Source organism: Mustelus asterias, chromosome 2 (genome assembly GCF_964213995.1).
Source record: "Mustelus asterias chromosome 2, sMusAst1.hap1.1, whole genome shotgun sequence".
NCBI lineage: Eukaryota > Metazoa > Chordata > Chondrichthyes > Carcharhiniformes > Triakidae > Mustelus > Mustelus asterias.
Genome location: NC_135802.1, coordinates 145,600,852 through 145,618,756, shown reverse-complemented (window position 1 = coordinate 145,618,756; position 17,905 = coordinate 145,600,852). Strand labels below are relative to the sequence as shown.

General features: G+C 44.7%; 1 protein-coding gene across 1 annotated transcript in view; it reads left to right on the top strand.

Annotated features, from left to right (window-relative positions):
• Nucleotides 1-10,750, top strand: part of LOC144481197 (small nuclear ribonucleoprotein-associated protein B'-like) — a 31,294-nt gene extending 20,544 nt beyond the window's left edge. The window contains exons 6-8 of the mRNA XM_078200730.1: nt 2,259-2,357; nt 5,355-5,525; nt 10,638-10,750. Of these exons, the coding sequence (XP_078056856.1) occupies nt 2,259-2,357; nt 5,355-5,525; nt 10,638-10,750 (383 nt within the window). The remainder of the gene's footprint in view (nt 1-2,258; nt 2,358-5,354; nt 5,526-10,637) is intronic.
• The last annotated feature ends 7,155 nt before the right edge of the window (nt 10,751-17,905 follow it).

Sequence of the window (17,905 nt, the reverse complement as noted above, 5' to 3'; positions counted from 1 at the left end):
ATCAGGCCCAAGACAGGTGTGAAGGCCCTGTCTTGTCAGCTTGGATCGGAAATGTCTCAACTTGTTGAGACTCTGAATTGGATTTGATTTGATTGAATTGGAAGAAAAAAAACCATCCTCCAGCTAGCCTTTTTAATCATTTTTAGCCAGATTGTAACAATCCAGATATTATAAGGGTCTGGACATCTCTCCTCAACAATGTACTACTTGACTGAAGAGTGGAAGGAAATGGGTTTTTGAGTTTGGATACAGGAGGCTATATGAAACAATACATTTTCAGTAAGCTGTGGTGTATTTCACTAGCCCCTCAGTTTGAGAGATCCAATTTAATAATCACTTTCCACAAACTATGGATAGTAACATTAAAAGAATCCCAGAAATGAATATTGGCTCATCTGGTCGTCAGAGTCAAGAGTCCAGCGAGGAATTCTTTCACGTCAGAGCTCCAGTTCATCTGGTTGAAGACTGGAGTTGTAGCGTTCTCTTTACAATTATGGGCAGCACAGTCGTAAGCATTGCTGCCTGACAGTGCCAGGGACCTGGGTTCGATTCCTGGCTTGGGTCACTGTCTGTGCGGAGTCTGCACGTTCTCCCTGTGTTTGCGTGGGTTTCCTCTGGGTGCTCCGGCTTCCCCCCACAGTCTGAAAGATGTGCTGGTTAGGTGCATTGGCTGTGCTAAATTCTCCCTCTATGTACCTCGAACAGGTGCCGGAGTGTGGTGACCAAGGGATTTTCACAGTAATTTCATTGCAGTGTTAATGTAAGCCTACTTGTGACACTAATAAATAAACTTTAAACAAAATAAAGTTGGTACAAAGACTGGGTCAGTTCTGTAAGGGATGGTAGGAAATCTTCCAGCAGAGAACATCTTTTGTCCAGCTTGGAGTGCTGTTTCTTGGTGTTCACGGATTTGATGTTAAACTCAGACTCCTTATGGCCAGAGATGTAATGTTAACAAAAGCTAGAGGCCTGGATCATGTGAAGTGGTCCATTAATGGGCTATTTGCAGCTTAACGATTAGTTTCTGTGGGTGGAATTCTCTCAGCAGGACTAAACAGGGAGGATGTTCCCAATGGTGGGGGAGTCCAGAACCAGGGGTCACAGTCTGAGGATTCGGGGTAGACCATTTAGGATGGAGATGAGGAGACATTTCTTCACCCAAAGAGTGGTGAGCCTGTGGAATTTATTATCACAGGAAGTAGTTGATGTCAAAATGTTGAATGTATTCCAGAGGCAGCTGGATATAGCACTTGGGGCAAATGGGATCAAAGGTTCTGGGGAAAAAACAGGATTAGGCTATTGAGTTGGATGATCAGCCATGATCGTAATGAATGGTGGAGCAGGCTCGAAGGGCCAAATGGCCGCCTCCTATCTTCTGTTTCTAAGTGCCATGGCGGGGGTGGGAATGTGGAGTGTTTCCCTCTGCGGAGGCTGGCAGAAAACTACACCATATCTTCCCTAATTAATTATGCAACCAGGTATTTTGTACCAGATTCTGTGGCAGGGCAAGCCTGATGGCATGTAGTCTGCCATTGTATCTGGGCACCATATTGAAAAGGTGCCAACATCACTGACCCACAATTGAAGAAAGAAGATGGACCTCCTGAAAATGGATCTCCAGGAACTTTGAGGCTGGAAGGTGGACCTTCTCGATGACTGTGGAAGATCCACGTGTGATGCTCCCCCTACACACCTGATGTGGTGTTCCGGGGTCCAGGGTTGCTCCAGACCTCCGTTCTGACCTTCAGAGGCAGCACCAGGCATTGTTCGGGTGACTCCCTAATATCTGGCTGCCATATTGTTTCAGACTGGAGTATTTTCCTTCTGGTGTCACAGCGAATTGGTGTGAGTGGAAGATTTTGATTGGGTCTTCACCTGCATCCCAATTAGTGGGATGCAACTATCTTTCATGCTGGTCTCCAGGTCTACCATGGCGGGCACCAGAAAAAGATACCACGAGAAATTCATGCTGGTGTAAAACCATTTTTGCATTCACACCCAATTCTCTTCCCCCTCCACTCCCTGTCCTTATTGAACCTGCCGATGGGCCCATGGGAGAATTCTGCCCTGTACGTCTGGCCAGAATCCATTGTTTCCCCCTTAGGAGAGAGACTAGGTGGCTATGTAACTTCCCCTCCCCAGCCCAAAATATTCAGGATGCAACAGATTTAAAATAAAGCACACACTGAGCTTCATGAACCAAGACTCTTGGCTCTCCTACTGTGATACCTTGAAAGATGATTGCATTATCTGTGCAGCACTTGTTAGTCGGAGAGGAGTCAGCATAGCTCAGGTGCAGGAGGAGGCCCAGAAGAAGACTGAAGCTGATGGGATGCTAGCTCTATTATTGCAGCAATGTAAATGATATAATGGAGATCCATTTCACTTCACCTTTTGAATCCTCCTCAACACAGCACACCTGTACTACATCTCACTTATTGTACAAGCATATCCCTACATCTCCTAAATAAATGGGACAAAGGTTCTGAACAAAATCAAAATCAGTCCAAAGATGTGCGGGTTAGGTTGATTGGCCAGGTTAAAAATTGTCCCTGAGATGTGTAGTTAGAGGGATTAGTGGGTATATATGTGGGGGTAGGGCCTGGGTGGGATTGTGGTCGGTGCAGACTCGATGGGCCGAATGGCCTCCTTCTGCACTGTAGGGTTTCTATGTTCATAGAATCCCTACCATGCAGAAGGAGGCCATTCGGCCCATGGAGTCTGCCACAACAACAATCCCATCCAGGCCCTATCCGTGTAGCCCCACGTGATTCCCCCTGACACTAATGGGCAATCCCACCCAGATCTGTTCCTCATGACCCCAAGTATTTACCCTGCTGATCCCCCTAACTGACACATCTTGGGACACCATGGGGCAATTTAGCATGGCCAATCTATCTAACCTGCACATCTTTGGAGTGTGGGAGGAAACCCCTGCAGACATGGGAAGAACGTGCAAACTCCACACAGTCACCCAAGGCCGGAATTGAACCCGGGTCCCTGGTGCTGTGAGGCAGCAGTGCTAATCACTGTGCCACCGTGCCACTCAATTCTGTAAGGAAACAGATTGAAAAGAGAGGGGTGATCACCTATCCTAGTGGGTGAAGATAAATTGGCTGCTGGATGTCTCCGGGGGCGGTTTGGTGTGATTCTGAGATTGCCTGGGTCCACCCCCTTTTTGACTCTACATGGGTCATTTGAATGGGGTGCTTGGTGGAGTATGAGATCCTGGCACACATGGTGTTAATGTGGGACTGAGTACAATACTCTCACGGTGCTTTATGAAGGCGTATGACCCAGGGTCAGTGTTGTTGCTCCCTCACCCAAGGTTCTTCCTGGTAAGCTGCCACTGCTGGAACTCACTCAACATATCCCTACTATTTGCCTGGCAGTAGGCTGTGAGGCTTCAACGAGACCTAAAGCCTCCTATTAAGATAGATTCCAAATGCACTTGTTGGTTAGGTTTCAATAGCATTGGTTTAATACTGCTGAAAGATCCACAGCTGTGTTTAGCATAAAGGCAAAATACTGTGGATGCTGGAATCTGAAACAAGAACACAGAAAAAGTTGGAGAAATTCAGCAGGTCTGACAGCATCTGCAGAGGGAAAATAGAGCTTACGTTTAGAGTCAGGATGACCCTTTTGTCGGAGCAGTGTTTAGCATCTCTGAACTGTGCTCAAAACCCAGGAACCGAGCCACAAGAGTTTCAGTTGATGTGCCAGTGCGGTACTGAGGAATGTTTTACATGAAATTAATGGGAAGGCGCTGGCCTAGTGGTATTATCGCTGGACTATTAATCCAGAAACTCAGCTAATGTTCTGGAGACCTGGTTTCGAATCCCGCCATGGCAGATGGAATTTGAATTCAATAAAAATTATCTAGAATTAAGAATCTACTGATGAAACCATTGTCAATTGTCAGAAGAAAACCATCTGGGTCACTAATGCCCTTTAGGGAAGAAAATCTGCCGTCCTTACCTGGTCTAGCCAACAGAACCACACCAATGTGGTTGACTCTCAACTGCCCTCTGGACAAGGGCAACTAGGGATGGGCAATAAATGCTGGCCAGCCAGCGATGCCCATGTCCCATGAATGAATGAAACCCACAGAATCTACAGAAATAAGACATCAAAACTAGCCATTAGACTCCACTGATCCATGCTGTGTTTCTTCCCTCACATTTCCATCCCTATCTCTATATCTCTCCAATCCCTTCTCCCTCATATACACATTAAACTTCTTAAGTGTGCCAAACCTAACTTCAACCACTGTATGGTAGCAAGTCCCATATTTCCCTAGCGTTCATGTAAAGAAAAAAAAGTTTATTGATTAATATCACAAGTAGGCTTACATTAACACCGCAATGAAGTTACTGTGACAATCCCCTAGTGGCCACACTCCAGCGCCTGTTCAGGAACACCGAGGGAGAATTTAGCACTGCCAATGCACCTACCCAGCAAGTCTTTTGGACTGTGGGGGGAAACCAGAGCACCTGGAGGAAACCCACCCAGACACGGGGAGAATCTGTGCAGAGTCTGCACAGACCGTGATCCAAACCGGGAATGGAACCTGGGTCCCTGGCACTGAGGCAGTAGTGCTATCCACTGTGCCGAATTTGTACTTGATCTGTTTGTATTAATGCCTCTTCCTTCTGGAGTCTTTATGAAGATGAAAATTGGTTCAAAATTGAATTCTATCAAACTTGTTTTTAAATCACGTTTTCCACATCTTCACGATGCCTCAAAGTGCTTCATATCCACTTTTGCTGTAGTGAAACACAAAAGCTAAATTCCACCGAGAAAGATGCCAGAAACATGGGTGACCAGTTAACCTTCTCTTGATTCAGTTGTTTCAGATTAATATTGGCAAGGTGCCAGGAGATCTCCTGCTGTTCTTCAAATCATGCTTTTACATCTACGCGAACACTGTTTAAGGTCTCGCCTGAAAGATGACACCTCTGACAGTGTAGCATTTCCCTCCGTGTGGCACTGGAGCATCAGCCTAGATCGTGTGTTCCAAGTCCTGACGTGGCATATAAACCTCCCAAGCTACTGAATCGGAGACAAACATCACCACTGAGTCAAAGTCTCAGCTATTACTGTGCTTTATTAGAAACAGCTGATCTTGGGTGGCAAACAGTAATCAGTTTTCTTGCCTCATTAGTTATTTCACCTTGTTCAATCTGAAGGATGGCTAACCACATTGTGTTTGAAAGAAAAGTGGCAAGTAACGCAGATGCAGAACATTGAATTTCTTTTGTTTATCGAAGTAGTTGTTTTATTTGGAAATGAAATGGAGTAATCCATGTCCACAGGTTGACAAATTAAGATAGTAGAATGAATTGTCACCGCAGATAAGAAGCACGAGGAACAGTGGTCATACAACAGTTCCCTCTTGAGGCTACCTAAAGACATGTTTGTCATCTGTGGGCCAAACCTTCTGGTCTCTGGATTCTCGGAGAACAGATATATGACTGAACTCGTGCATCGTGATCCTGTGGAAGTCCTGATGTGCATCTTCAGTCGTATGTCTAGTCTCCCCAATGACTTGCAAACTGAACGATTTGGCCCAATGATTATAAAACATGTGGAAATTTTAAACTTCCAATGGGCAACCCCTCCCCCTGTCCTGCCCAAGACCCTTCCACACATTCCTCTAACACTATACTAGAGTTGGAGGCTTCAAACAGTTCTGTGGTACTTAACTGAATAGTTACCTAGGAAATATTAGACAAATGAAACCTCATCTAACACCTGGGTAAGTCCACAATAGAACCCCTACCTCTACAAACCACCCAACTACCCTCCAACCCAACTACCCACTGACCTGATATAACAATCGCCTGACCCGATCCAAATACTCCCAACTGCCCCTGACCTGATCCAACTAAGGTCTGACCCAATCTAACTACCCCATGACTTGACTTAACCTAACTGGAGTACCCCCAAATACCCCAAGACCCCCTGAACATCCAACTACCCCAACCACCTGACTCCTCCCCACCCCCTCCTCCTCCCCACCTCCTCCCCATCCCCAGTCGACTACCTATCTCACCCACCTCACATCTACCCACCTCACATCTACCCACCTCACATCTACCCACCCACCTCATCAACCCTACCCACCTCACCTGTTCACTCTCATTCAAACACAGGATATGGCTTGTGTCGTTAAAAAGGAAGGTGTGTCCTGTCTTCTGTGACTTTACTCCACTCTGATGGAGTTGCCCGAGGGACACTGCACATTTCTCTGATAGCTGGGATCAGAGGGTTCCGGAAGAAATGCACAGCAGCACAGAGATGGGGGAAACTTTCAAGCTCCTCATTGCCGCTTCTCCTTGTCGTACTCGAGCCAATGTTGACTTGGCCTACAACCCAGAACACCTCACACTTTGGAAATAGCCCATCCATAAACAATTTCTCCAGTAATTTAACTCCTAAATTTAATTAGGAGTTAAATTACTGAATAATTAGGAGAGACTTTCTAAATTCGGCTGAATAATTAGGAGAGGTTTTCACAAGTCTACCTTAATGAAGTAGATTCCCCTCTGAAATGATTATTGGATGCAGGAAAGGCCATGTCTATTGACAGAAAATTAGGGGTGGGACCATAGAACTCCAAATGTGGCAGGAGAGGCCTGAGAAGGGCCAGATAGCACATGCACAATGTTATATTCTTTCTCCGAAAGGAAATGCAGGTCTCAACTTTAACAAAATAGATCCTTGTTGGGATTGATGCCCCAATTCTAGTGAACTATTTGTGCCATTTGGAAGATAAGGCCCCTTTAGAACTGAACAGTTCTCAGCCTTTGTAACTTCGACTGGGCCTTTGGCTGGGCCGGATTCCCATGGAAGTCCCGGAATGCCCCCAGACAAGGTCTAAAACTATATTCATGGATTGGGGTAGGGATGGGACGTAAACTCATTAGCTCCACCTCTAATGAATTTTTTGACATGTTCCAGTACTGGGTCCTACCCGGATTGTGGTCCTCCCCTGGGTGAACATTCTTTCCATAACTTCCCTTTCCCAGGGCTTTGACCTTACTTGAGTTCAACCTTTTAAAGTTGCCTTCCATTTTAGGCTTTATTTTCACCGATTGGAGTTTCAAAAGACCATAGGCAATGATATTCCAATAGCTGTATTGAATAATGTTACATAGATTTATGTACAATTTACAGCACCAATACAGGCTATATTCCTCAATCAATCATCCCAGTGTTTCAGCTCCTACCTTAACTCATCTCAAGCTAACATCATATCCTCTAGCTTCCACTTGTGTATTTTGATAATTTGCCCCAACCATTCCATGTTTCACGTTTAGCCAATCTCTGGCTAAATAAATCATTCCCCAATTACTTGTCATCATGGTGGCACAGTGGTTAGCGCTGCTGCCTCACGGCGCCAGGGACCTGAGTTCAATTCCCAGCTTGGGTCACTGTCTGTGTGGAGTCTGCACGTTCTCCCCGTGTCTGTGTGGGTTTCCTCCGGGTGCTCCGGTTTCCTTTCAGTCCAAAAGACGTGCTGGTTAGATGCATTGGCCATGCTAAATTCTCCCTCAGTGTACCCGAACAGGCACCGGAATGTGGCAACTAGGGGATTTTCACAGTAACTTCATTGCAGTGTTAACGTAAGCCTACTTGACATGAATAAATAAACTTTAAACTTAATGCAAAACCATTATGACACACAGTCAGTATCAGTTGCCACCTAGTGGCTCTATGATGCATTACGGGAGAAAAATAAATTAATTGCATCACTATCATTCTTAACTCTTGCGGAGTTATTTTCTGTGATGAAGACCCGCAAACACAGAAGGTTCTTATTTAGACAAGGGAGTTACTTCTTTGTGATGACTACTGAAGTTAACCCTGTTTAGGTAAGAAGAAAAATTTGAGCTTTTTGCTTGATCATGTAAGTAATCTCTTATTTACAATTCTCTCTTGCAATTTATTTTGGAATATTTGTGGATGATTTTTAACCTAATGCACCAGGCAACAAAGTGACAGCGTCAGATTAACCGTCCAACTATACGAACTGAGCGCTGGCAGCCTGTGCAATAGGCTTAATTTGTCACCACTTTGGCCAGTGTTTATTTGCAGATTAAGATGCCAGGAAATGGTTCTCTTCACCTTGTGGTTAGCACTGCTGCCTCACAGCACTTGGACTCGTGTTTAATCCCCAGTTTGAGTCACTGTCTGTGCAGACTCTGCACATTCTCCTTGTGTCTGCGTGGATTTCCTTCCGGTGCTCCGGTTTCCTCTCGGTCTAAAAGACGTACTGCTTGGGTGCATTGGCCATGCTAAATTCTCCCTCAATGTACCCGAACAGGTGTCGGAGGGTGGGCAAGATATGAGATACGGCACTTTCAAAGGCACACCTAATATTAAGACAATTGCAACTTTCCAAGTAGCACTACAATTGAGCCTCTGGTTAGATGTGGCATGAACATCGGTTGCCGTATGCTATACCTGGGGCACGCTCTTACCAGCCATTCATGCCCTGCCCCTGCTCTAGGCAAGTGCAGAGAATTTGGCGCTCAGCCAAATCTCTTTTTTTTAATACTTTTCCAATTCAATCAAATCAAATCCAATTCAGAGTCTCAACAAGTTGAGACATTTCCGATCCAGGCTGACAAGACAGGGCAAGCGACCAAACCACCCTGTCCTGGGCCTGATCTACATGAGCCAAGCTGATTGGAGAAGGGGGAGGTTCCTCCTCCAAGACTTGAGCTCATTTGCATCTTAGCCAAAAGGCCGAGATGCCGCTTTAAAAAATTGCTTCATATGAAACATATGAAGCCTCAGCGTAACCTAATGACCTCGACCAAGTGCGGCCGACCATGGGCTGCCGACCATACTACACTTGATCTTAGCCAAAAGGCCGAGAAGCAGCAGAACCAGATATTCCTGCCTCTGGTGTCCTCTTCAAGGAGCTGTCAACTCAGCTGACATTCCTCGAAGCCTTATTTCATTGTCAGTCTCTGCATGAATAATAGAAACAAGGTTCGACTGTCTGCCTCCTAACGTATCCTCCATCTTCTGATTGAGAAACAAGCTTGAATTCATCCACGGTAGAGTAATTACCCAGATACGATCTGTGCTCAATAGGCCTTTGCCATCTTATTGTTACTGCACAGCATCTCTTTGTCATCTGGTCTGAATAACTACATGTGGTAGCGTGACCCCTTTAAGGGACGATCCCTGAGGGCCACATGAGCGGGATGGATCCTATGGGGAATGTGGGAAGCCAAGCCAATTAGGTGCAAGGGTGTGCCCACCTTAGTTGGAGCCAGGGAGAAGAGAGTAGACTGTGTATTGATGATAAACCTTTCATAGCTTGAAGCTATGAAGAGTCGCCTGTGAAGCTATTACACTGGCGACGAGGAAAAACCTTTGTTAGTTGTCGGGAGATTGCAGTGTGCAGCTAGAGGGGAAGGAGAGTGAGGGTCGACACTATGAAGAAGCAAGGTACAAACGCCACATAAAAATGCCTTTAATTGCAACGAGTGAACCATTTGACCAGAAGTGACGGCCTTTTGGCTAAGATCAAGTGTAGTATCGGATCTGCACTTGGTTGAGGTCATTAGGTTATGCTGAGGCTTCATATGTTTCATATGAAGCAATTTTTAAAAGCGGCATCTCGGCCTTTTGGCTAAGATGCAAATGAGCTCAAGTCTTGGAGGAGGATCCTCCCCCTTCTCCAATCAGCTTGACTCATGTAGATCAGGCCCAGGACAGGGTGGTTTGGTCGCTCGCCCTGTCTTGTCAGCCTGGATCTGAAATGTCTCAACTTGTTGAGACTCTGAATTGGATTTGATTTGATTGAATTGGAAAAGGATATTAAAAAAAAAATTTGACCAGAAGTGAAACACTGGGGGCAAGATATCAGAAGGTTATTTCTTTGTAGCAAAGGAAAAATGAAAGGTGATACCACTCTCAGTCTGTGACCCACAAACTTACAGCCGAGTGAGGAGTTTAATATTGTCTGATGCTCCAGCCACAAAGGGTGGAATTTTCCTGTCCCACCTGGCGCAGAAATCACAGCGGGCAGAATACTGACCATGCGAAGCTCCACTGACTGCAGGTGGGATTTTCTGGTCTTGGGTTGAGCACGGCCGGAAAATCTCACCCCTAGTCTTTGGACCAGATAGTCAACTTGGTCAAAAATTATTTTAACCCCTGACCTTCAATCCTCCCGTTGAGTTATAAATTTCATTCTGCAGTCCAGGAGCCTGGGAGATCATGTCCAGTTCTGTGGCCAGATTGAGGGAGTTCAGCCCAGCTTTTGGGGAGATAGAGGCTCAACTTGTCCATGCTGCCCAGTTTTTAACCATTAAGCGAGTCCCAATTGCCCACGTTTGGCCCATATCCTTCTATACCAATCTTGCTATCTAAATGCTTTTTAAAAGACAAAATTGTACCCGCCTCTACTACTACCTCTGGCAGCTTGTTCCAGACACTCATCTTGGTGTCATCTGCAAATTTACTAACGATGTCTCCTAAATTCTCATCCAAGTCATTAATATAAATGACAACTAACAGTGGACCCAGCACTGATCCCTGAGGCACGCCGCTGGTCACAGGCCTCCAGTTTGAAAAACAACCCTCTACAACCACTTCCTTTCTTCTGTTAAGAGACTGCTTGGCCTGTGGAATAAACAGCCTCACCAGACAGAAGTTACTGGCTGAGACCAAAATCTCTTTAGAAAAAGCTGTGGAGATGGTCCAGGTGACTGAATGCAGAGCGTAAACGAATTGCAAGGTGTGCTGAACAAGGTGAATCATTTGTGGCAGGAAACAGCTGGCGCGAGGAACAGTCTGAGTGAGGGTGCAGCAGAGTCCGAGAAAGGTGGGGGAGAGCACGCCCAAGAACCTTGCCGGTGCAGAAATTCTATATGTTACCGATGTAAGAGGACGGGTCATTTACAAGCATGTGAAGTAGTCCGGACAGAACATGCAGAAATAAATTAACAGTGGTTAGTTCAATTCAGTTTACAAAACTGGATGAGAAACCCAACGAGGGACTCGACTCATATACCTTAAACCAGGTTCAATTCAATAAAGTGGCCCCATTCGAGATAGCCACTCTTTTTATTTAAACAATGCACAAGTACAAAATACATTACACTTTCAAATTACAAAGCAGAATACAATCTCTCATAACTTATAAAAATAGCATCCTATATAACACAATAACATGTCATTTTTAACACAACAGCACAAACCAACATAGCACAATAACAAACAGCTAGTATGCACTGTGAATTATCCACAACCGGCCTTCCAAAGTTGCAAACAATTCACAACGACTGTAAACCAGCAAGTCATAGTATAAACACAGTACTGACACGCCGTCATTTAACCAATAACAAACAACTCCCCTTCAATAAGAATGGGATTCATTGTAAATTACCCTCAACTTTCCAGGGCTTTGCCCTCCAAATTTTCCTCTTCCGAGGATTTCACCTCCTAAGGTTCTGCTCTCGGGACTGCACTTTCCGAGGCTGCACCTTCCGGGGTTAGACCATGAAATAATAAGTCAACAAACTAATATAAACACAATACAACAAGTATTATAGTCTTCTTAATACAATAACAAACATCTCTGTTACAATGAAATGAGTAAGAAGTTTAACAACACCAGGTTAAAGTCCAACAGGTTTATTTGGTAGCAAAAGCCACACAAGCTTTCGGAGCTCTAAGCCCCTTCTTCAGGTGAGTGGGAATTCGGTTCACAAACAGAGCATATAAAGACACAAACTCAATTTACATGAATAATGGTTGGAATGCGAATACTTACAACTAATCAAGTCTTTAAGAAACAAAACAACATGAGTGGAGAGAGCATCAAGACAGGCTAAAAAGATGTGTATTGTCTCCAGACAAGACAGCCAGTGAAACTCTGTGGGGGTTACAGATAGTGTGACATGAACACAAAATGAACCATTGTGAGTTATCGGCAACCTCCCAGGGCTTCACCTTTCGGATTTTCGCCTTCCGGATTTTTCACCTCCCAGGTTAGTCCCCCAACTAACTGGGGGTTACTCTGTCTGGGGGTTACTCTGTCCGGGGATAACCTGTAGAGATAGCCTTGATGGTAAACGGCAGATCTTTTAAAATGGCAGTTGACAGATGAGTCACAGTCACAAACATGAGCAGCAGGCATTTTCTTACCTTCAGAAATCATTGTGATTGATTGAGTCAGAAACCATATTGTCTACTTATACAGGAGACATTGAAGACAGTAGGGTCAATAACAGTTATTGTATCCTACAGAAACCAACCCGCTCGACTACCTGTTCTAGTAATTGAGGGTCACAGATCTTGCCTCATGGGTCAAGATTGGCTTAAGCAGATAGAATTAGATTGGTTGGAAATATTAAACCTATATGACGGAGGTTTTCAAGAATTACTGTGCAAATACTTTGAGGCTTTTCAAAAGGAACTAGGACAAATAAAAAGGGCTGTAGGCAAAATTTATTTGAATTCCAAGTCAATGCCAACATTTCTTTGGGCATGCCCAGTGCCTTATGCATTACATCATAAGGTTGAAGCAAAACTTGGGAGATTGGAAGATTTAGATATCATGAAACATGTACAGTTCTCTGATTGGTCTACACACAGTCTCTATTCTCAAACCGGATTGGACGGTAAGAATCTGTGGGGATTATCAACTGACTGTTAATTGAGGAGCTCAGATAGACAGATACCCTATTCCTAGAGCTAAAGACCTCTATACCAAATCAGCAGGGGGCCTGAAGTACACCAAGTTAGAAGCAGTTTAGGTTGGATGAGGGTTACTATAAAACCCACAAGGGACCATACCAGTTCACATGTTTACGTTTTGGCATCTCGTTGACTTGTGCCATATTCCAACATACGATGATTTTACACTTTGATCCTACCAAACCATTGGTATTAACCTACGAAGCATCACCATGTGGAATTGGAGCAGTCTTGTACAATAGGATATCAGATGGAGTAGAAAGACCAATTGCATTTGCCTCAAGAACATTATTACAGGGCATTCCTAATGCAGTGGTGTATCCTGATTACAGGATTCTTACCTGAGGAACTCTGGTCAAACTTTGTGGAAGTTTTGAGATGATTTAAAGTAAAATGTGAGAAATGCATTTTCCAGGGTGGATGAAGTTACAGAGTAGACGCCAAAGGCTTACATTCTTTGGAGGATAAAGTTTCTTGTGGTACCAATGGTGAAGGCATTGTCTGTGGCAGAGGTAAGCGGCTGAGTGCATACGCATTCCATATTTGCATCACTAAACAATGGGGGAATGAGTAGCTGTGTGCAATTGCATTTGTGAGGGTACAGAGATGGACTCTGCTGCTAGCTGCGCTCAGGTACTCATTCCCCCATTGTCCAGGGATGCAAATATCGAATGTAGATGCACTTGACCGCTTACCTCTGCCACAGACAGTACCTTCACCACTGGCACCACAAGAAACAATGTTGGCACTGCACTGGATAGAGACTTTGCCAGTCTCAGCACACCACATAAAAACTTGACTCGGAAGAGATCCAGTATTATCAAAACTTAAGAGAATGATGATGCAAGGGTGGCAATATGATAAGTCAGCAACTTAAACCAGACTAGCTGTGTAGCATGGAGATAACTTGCGAGCACGGTGTGTTCTTGTGCAGGGCTCATGTTATAGCGCCACCCCAGGGCGACCCAACCTTCTGGGCTGGCTGTCTATTCTTTGCAACGAAAGGTAGACACCAAAGCAATAGTTTAAAATGTATATTGGGGGTGGCACGGTGGTGCAGTGGTTAGCACTGCTGCCTCTCAGCACCAGTGACCCGGGTTCAATTCCAGCCTTGGGTCACTGTCTGTGTGGAGTTTGCATGTTCTGTCTGTGTCTGCGTGGGTTTACTCCGGGTGCTCCGGTTTCCTCCCGCTGTCCAAAGATGTGCAGGTTAGGTGGATTGGCCGTGCTAAGTTTCTACTTAGTGTTGCAAATGTGTAGGTTAGGGGGATTAGTCTTGGTAAATGTGTGGTAGGATGGGGGAAGAGGGCTTGAGTAAGATATTCTGTCAGCGAGTGGCCTCCTTCTGCACTGTAGTGATTCTATGATAACTTCTGATAATATAAAAGCAAATTACTGTGGATGCTGGAATCTGGAACAAAAACAGAAAATGCTGGAAAATCTCAGCAGGTTTGACAGCATCTGTGGAGAGAAAATAGAGCCAACGTTTCGCATCTGGATGACCCTTCATCAGAACCCTGTTTCTGACCTTCTGATAGAGGGAAGATCATTGGTGAAACAGCTGAAGATGATTGGATGTCACACTATCCTGAGGAACTCCTGCAGTGATGTCTTGGGGCTGAGATGATTGGCTTCTAGCAGTGCTGGGTAGGACTCTGATCAGTGGGGTACTTTCTCCCTGATTCCCATTGCCTCCAGTTCCGCTAGAGCTTCCTAATGCTACACTTGGTCAAATGTTGCCTTGATGTCAATGGTAGTCTATCTTACCTCTCTTCTGGAGTTCAGCTCTTTTGTCCATGTTTAAATCAAAGCTGAGTGACCCTGATGGAATCCAAACTGAGCATCGATGAGCAGGTTGTTACTATCAGTTGCTGTTAATAGCACTGTTGACAATACCTTCCATCGCTTTACTGATGATTGGGAGTAGGTGGCAATTAACTGGATTGATTTTGTCCTGATTTTTGTGGACAGGACATACCCGGGGAATTTTACACATTTCCACAGTGGGCCCCATTCGCAACTCCTCCAATGATGGTGCAGTCATGGGCTTGGAATGACATGTAGCTACCATGTAAATGTAGGCAATAATTATTTATCATAGGAAAAGGACCAGCTGTTTATGACTAACTATTAATGGCGGCACCAGGTTCTAGAGCAGTGGTTCCCAAAGGGTACGGCGCGCCACACTGGTGCGGCGAGAGAGGATGGCAAGTGTGGCGGGAAGATTCAAGGACAATCAAAGAAACATTTAAACATGGTTTAAGCAAGCATTGTTTTATACTTTCTGGATGTCCCATGTTCATATTATAAAGTAGTTGTGTTCTATATTATGAATCAAGCACTGCTAGGAGTTGTTTTTTTTGGTTTTTGAATGTATTTCTTATCAATAAAAAATTTGGTGTGGCGCGTGCAAATTTTTATTCCGAAAGTGCGGCCCAGTGAAAAAAGTTTGGGAACCACTGCTCTAGAGAATCAATATCCTGGATGGGGGAGAGAGGCATCATTGACTTGAGGCTTATAAGGATAAGCCAATGGAGGTGGTAAGTAGCTCATGTCTTTCCTAAAGACACACTCCAGCACCTATAAAAAACTTAAATCAGGAGTGTGATGGGACGTACATTACTTTATTAGATGAATAGAATAGCCACACTACTCAAGAAACTCAACACCATCCAGCAGGGATGGCACAGTGGTTAGCACTGCTGCCGCGCAGTGCCAGGGACACAGGTTCAATTCCAGCCTCGGGTCACTGTCTGCGTGGAGTTTGTACATTCTCCCCATGTCTGCATAGGTTTCCTCCAGGTGCTCTGGTTTCCTCCCACAGTTTAAAGATGTGAGGGTTAGGGTGGATTGGCCAAGCTAAATTGCCCCTTAGTGTCAGGGGGTTAGTAGGGTAAATAAGTAGGGCTATGGGGATCGGGTTATGGGGATAGGGCCTGGGTGGGATTGTGGTTGGTGCAGACTCAATGGGCCGAATGGACTCTTTCTGCACTGTAGGAAATTCTATGATTGCTGCCCTTTAGTCACATCACGTTCTGCCATCAATTTACAGAAAAGGATTCACCCTGACGGAGATCAGTAGTTGATCAGTGATCTGCCACAATCCATCCACATCGATCATTTGATGGTGGGCTTAGCATTCTGGAAGCTTGCTCAACTGACTCCGGTGTTTGGGAGGAATTTCATTCTTCCTCTTTTTGGAAGCACAGCTTTTGACTTTGCACCTTGAAGGGATTAAAATTGAAAGAAGTGTTAGTCCTCTCCTTTCCGATGGCAAGGGGCCAGCCAATGGGGCCAAGAACCTTTCCCCCTTCCCTATTTTTGAGTTTCTGTAGTTTGACAATTTGATAAGTTGCCCATTGTGGGTGCTTTTAACTGTGGAGTGAGGTGTTAAATGGATAATACTGAATGGGCTGCCTATTAAACACTTTGCTCCATTTTATCTGCTGTTTTGGGAGTGTTCTCACAGATGTTTGATCCAATGTCACCTCTTAAAATGATACCACTCACTGACTGGTGTGGCCTTGAACTCCCTCCAGGATCATGCGTTTGTCCTCAAGTCCCTGTATGGTTGTGGACAAAATCTATTTAACCTTGTCACATGATAGCATTCGATTCAGCCATGGATTAAAGGCTGGGATTGTTGGTTCAGGGTATCAAGAGATGTGAAGCCAAGGCAGGCAAATGCGGTTTGAAGTACAGATCGGCTATGATTTAAAGTAAATGTTGGGGCAGACTCAAGGGGCTGAATGGCCTATGCGTGACCCTATAATTATTCCGTTTAGAAATAATCAATGCCCAAGATTCTGTGACCTCGCTCGGACGAGGCTCGTAAAATCCCGCCTGAGGCCAATGGAGAATTCCGTTCTGCAAGCCTCGCCCACTCTGATTGCGGGGCAGAGGTGGCAGTTAAATTCCGGCCCATGTCCCCATCTGTGCAAAAACAAAATACTGCAGATGGTGAGAAACCTGAAATAAAAGATCCTTGACCTGAAATGTTAACTTGAGAATCCCTACAGTACAGAAAGAGACCATTTGGTCCATTGAGTCTGCATTGACTCTCCCAGGCCCAACTCCCCCGCCCTATCCCCTAACCCGCTCATTTAGCATAGCTAATCCCCCTAACCCTTTGACACCAAGGGACAATTTAGTATGGTGTTGTACCTGTTAATTCTCAGATACTTTCGACCAGTTTGCTTACTCTAAGGTTTTACCCCGGTGTCCTTATTTGCAAGATGGACAAAAGACAAACACAAGTAAAGGTTCAACAAGTTTATTAATAATAACACTATTAACCCTTAAATTACCCACATAAAACAAGAGTATACCCCAGATTCAAGTATACTACCTGCAAAGATGGCTTGGTTAAACTGCAGGCTTGATTCTCTGAGGGCCTCTGGTCCATCGTCACGAAGATGAGTCTCGATGGCAGCTTCTTCCTTCTCTGGTCAGTCTTCCGAATGATTGAGGCCACTTCCCTCGTCGAGTCTTCACTGCTGGTCTGTCTGAAAATGTGTTCCTTTATCCCCCTTCCTGCTTGCCTTTCCAGAAACTTCTCTGGCTTCCGGCCAATGAGGTCCCAGAAGGGCGTTCCAATACCCAGTGGGTTTTGCCGTGGTTCCCCAGGACGGCAATAAGTTTCAGCCAATCAAAACAGAGAGTCTGAGTCTTGATCTTCCAGGCAGTAAGGCTTTATTCTCCAGTACAAGACAACAAAGTCGGGACCTCCGGATGAATCCAACAAACTGCTCGCTTACAACCTTTTTATACATCCTGATATTCCTTATCTCAGTTTCGAGGTCAACTTCCTTTAGCCACCATTATTGCTAGACCCATGCTATCTGCCTTGTTTTGGATTGGCCACTAATTGATGCATTACCTACTTTATGAAACCATTGTAGTTATAACCTATATCCTTATCTAAAAGCTTTTAGTCATGCAACCATTGTGGCGTAACTAGCTGAGCTAAGTCATTTTAAGAATTTAGGCTTTCCTCTTCCGTTATATTTTGCAGTGAGCTGAGTGCTTGAGCAATGACTATTGTTTCTTTTGTGTTTACATTTATGAGTATAAGTGCTTAACCTACTTACTATGGTCATACCTACTTACTATGGTCATTATATGGTCATCAGTCAATCACACACTGATTATATTGTGCATAATGTATATAACGTCGTTT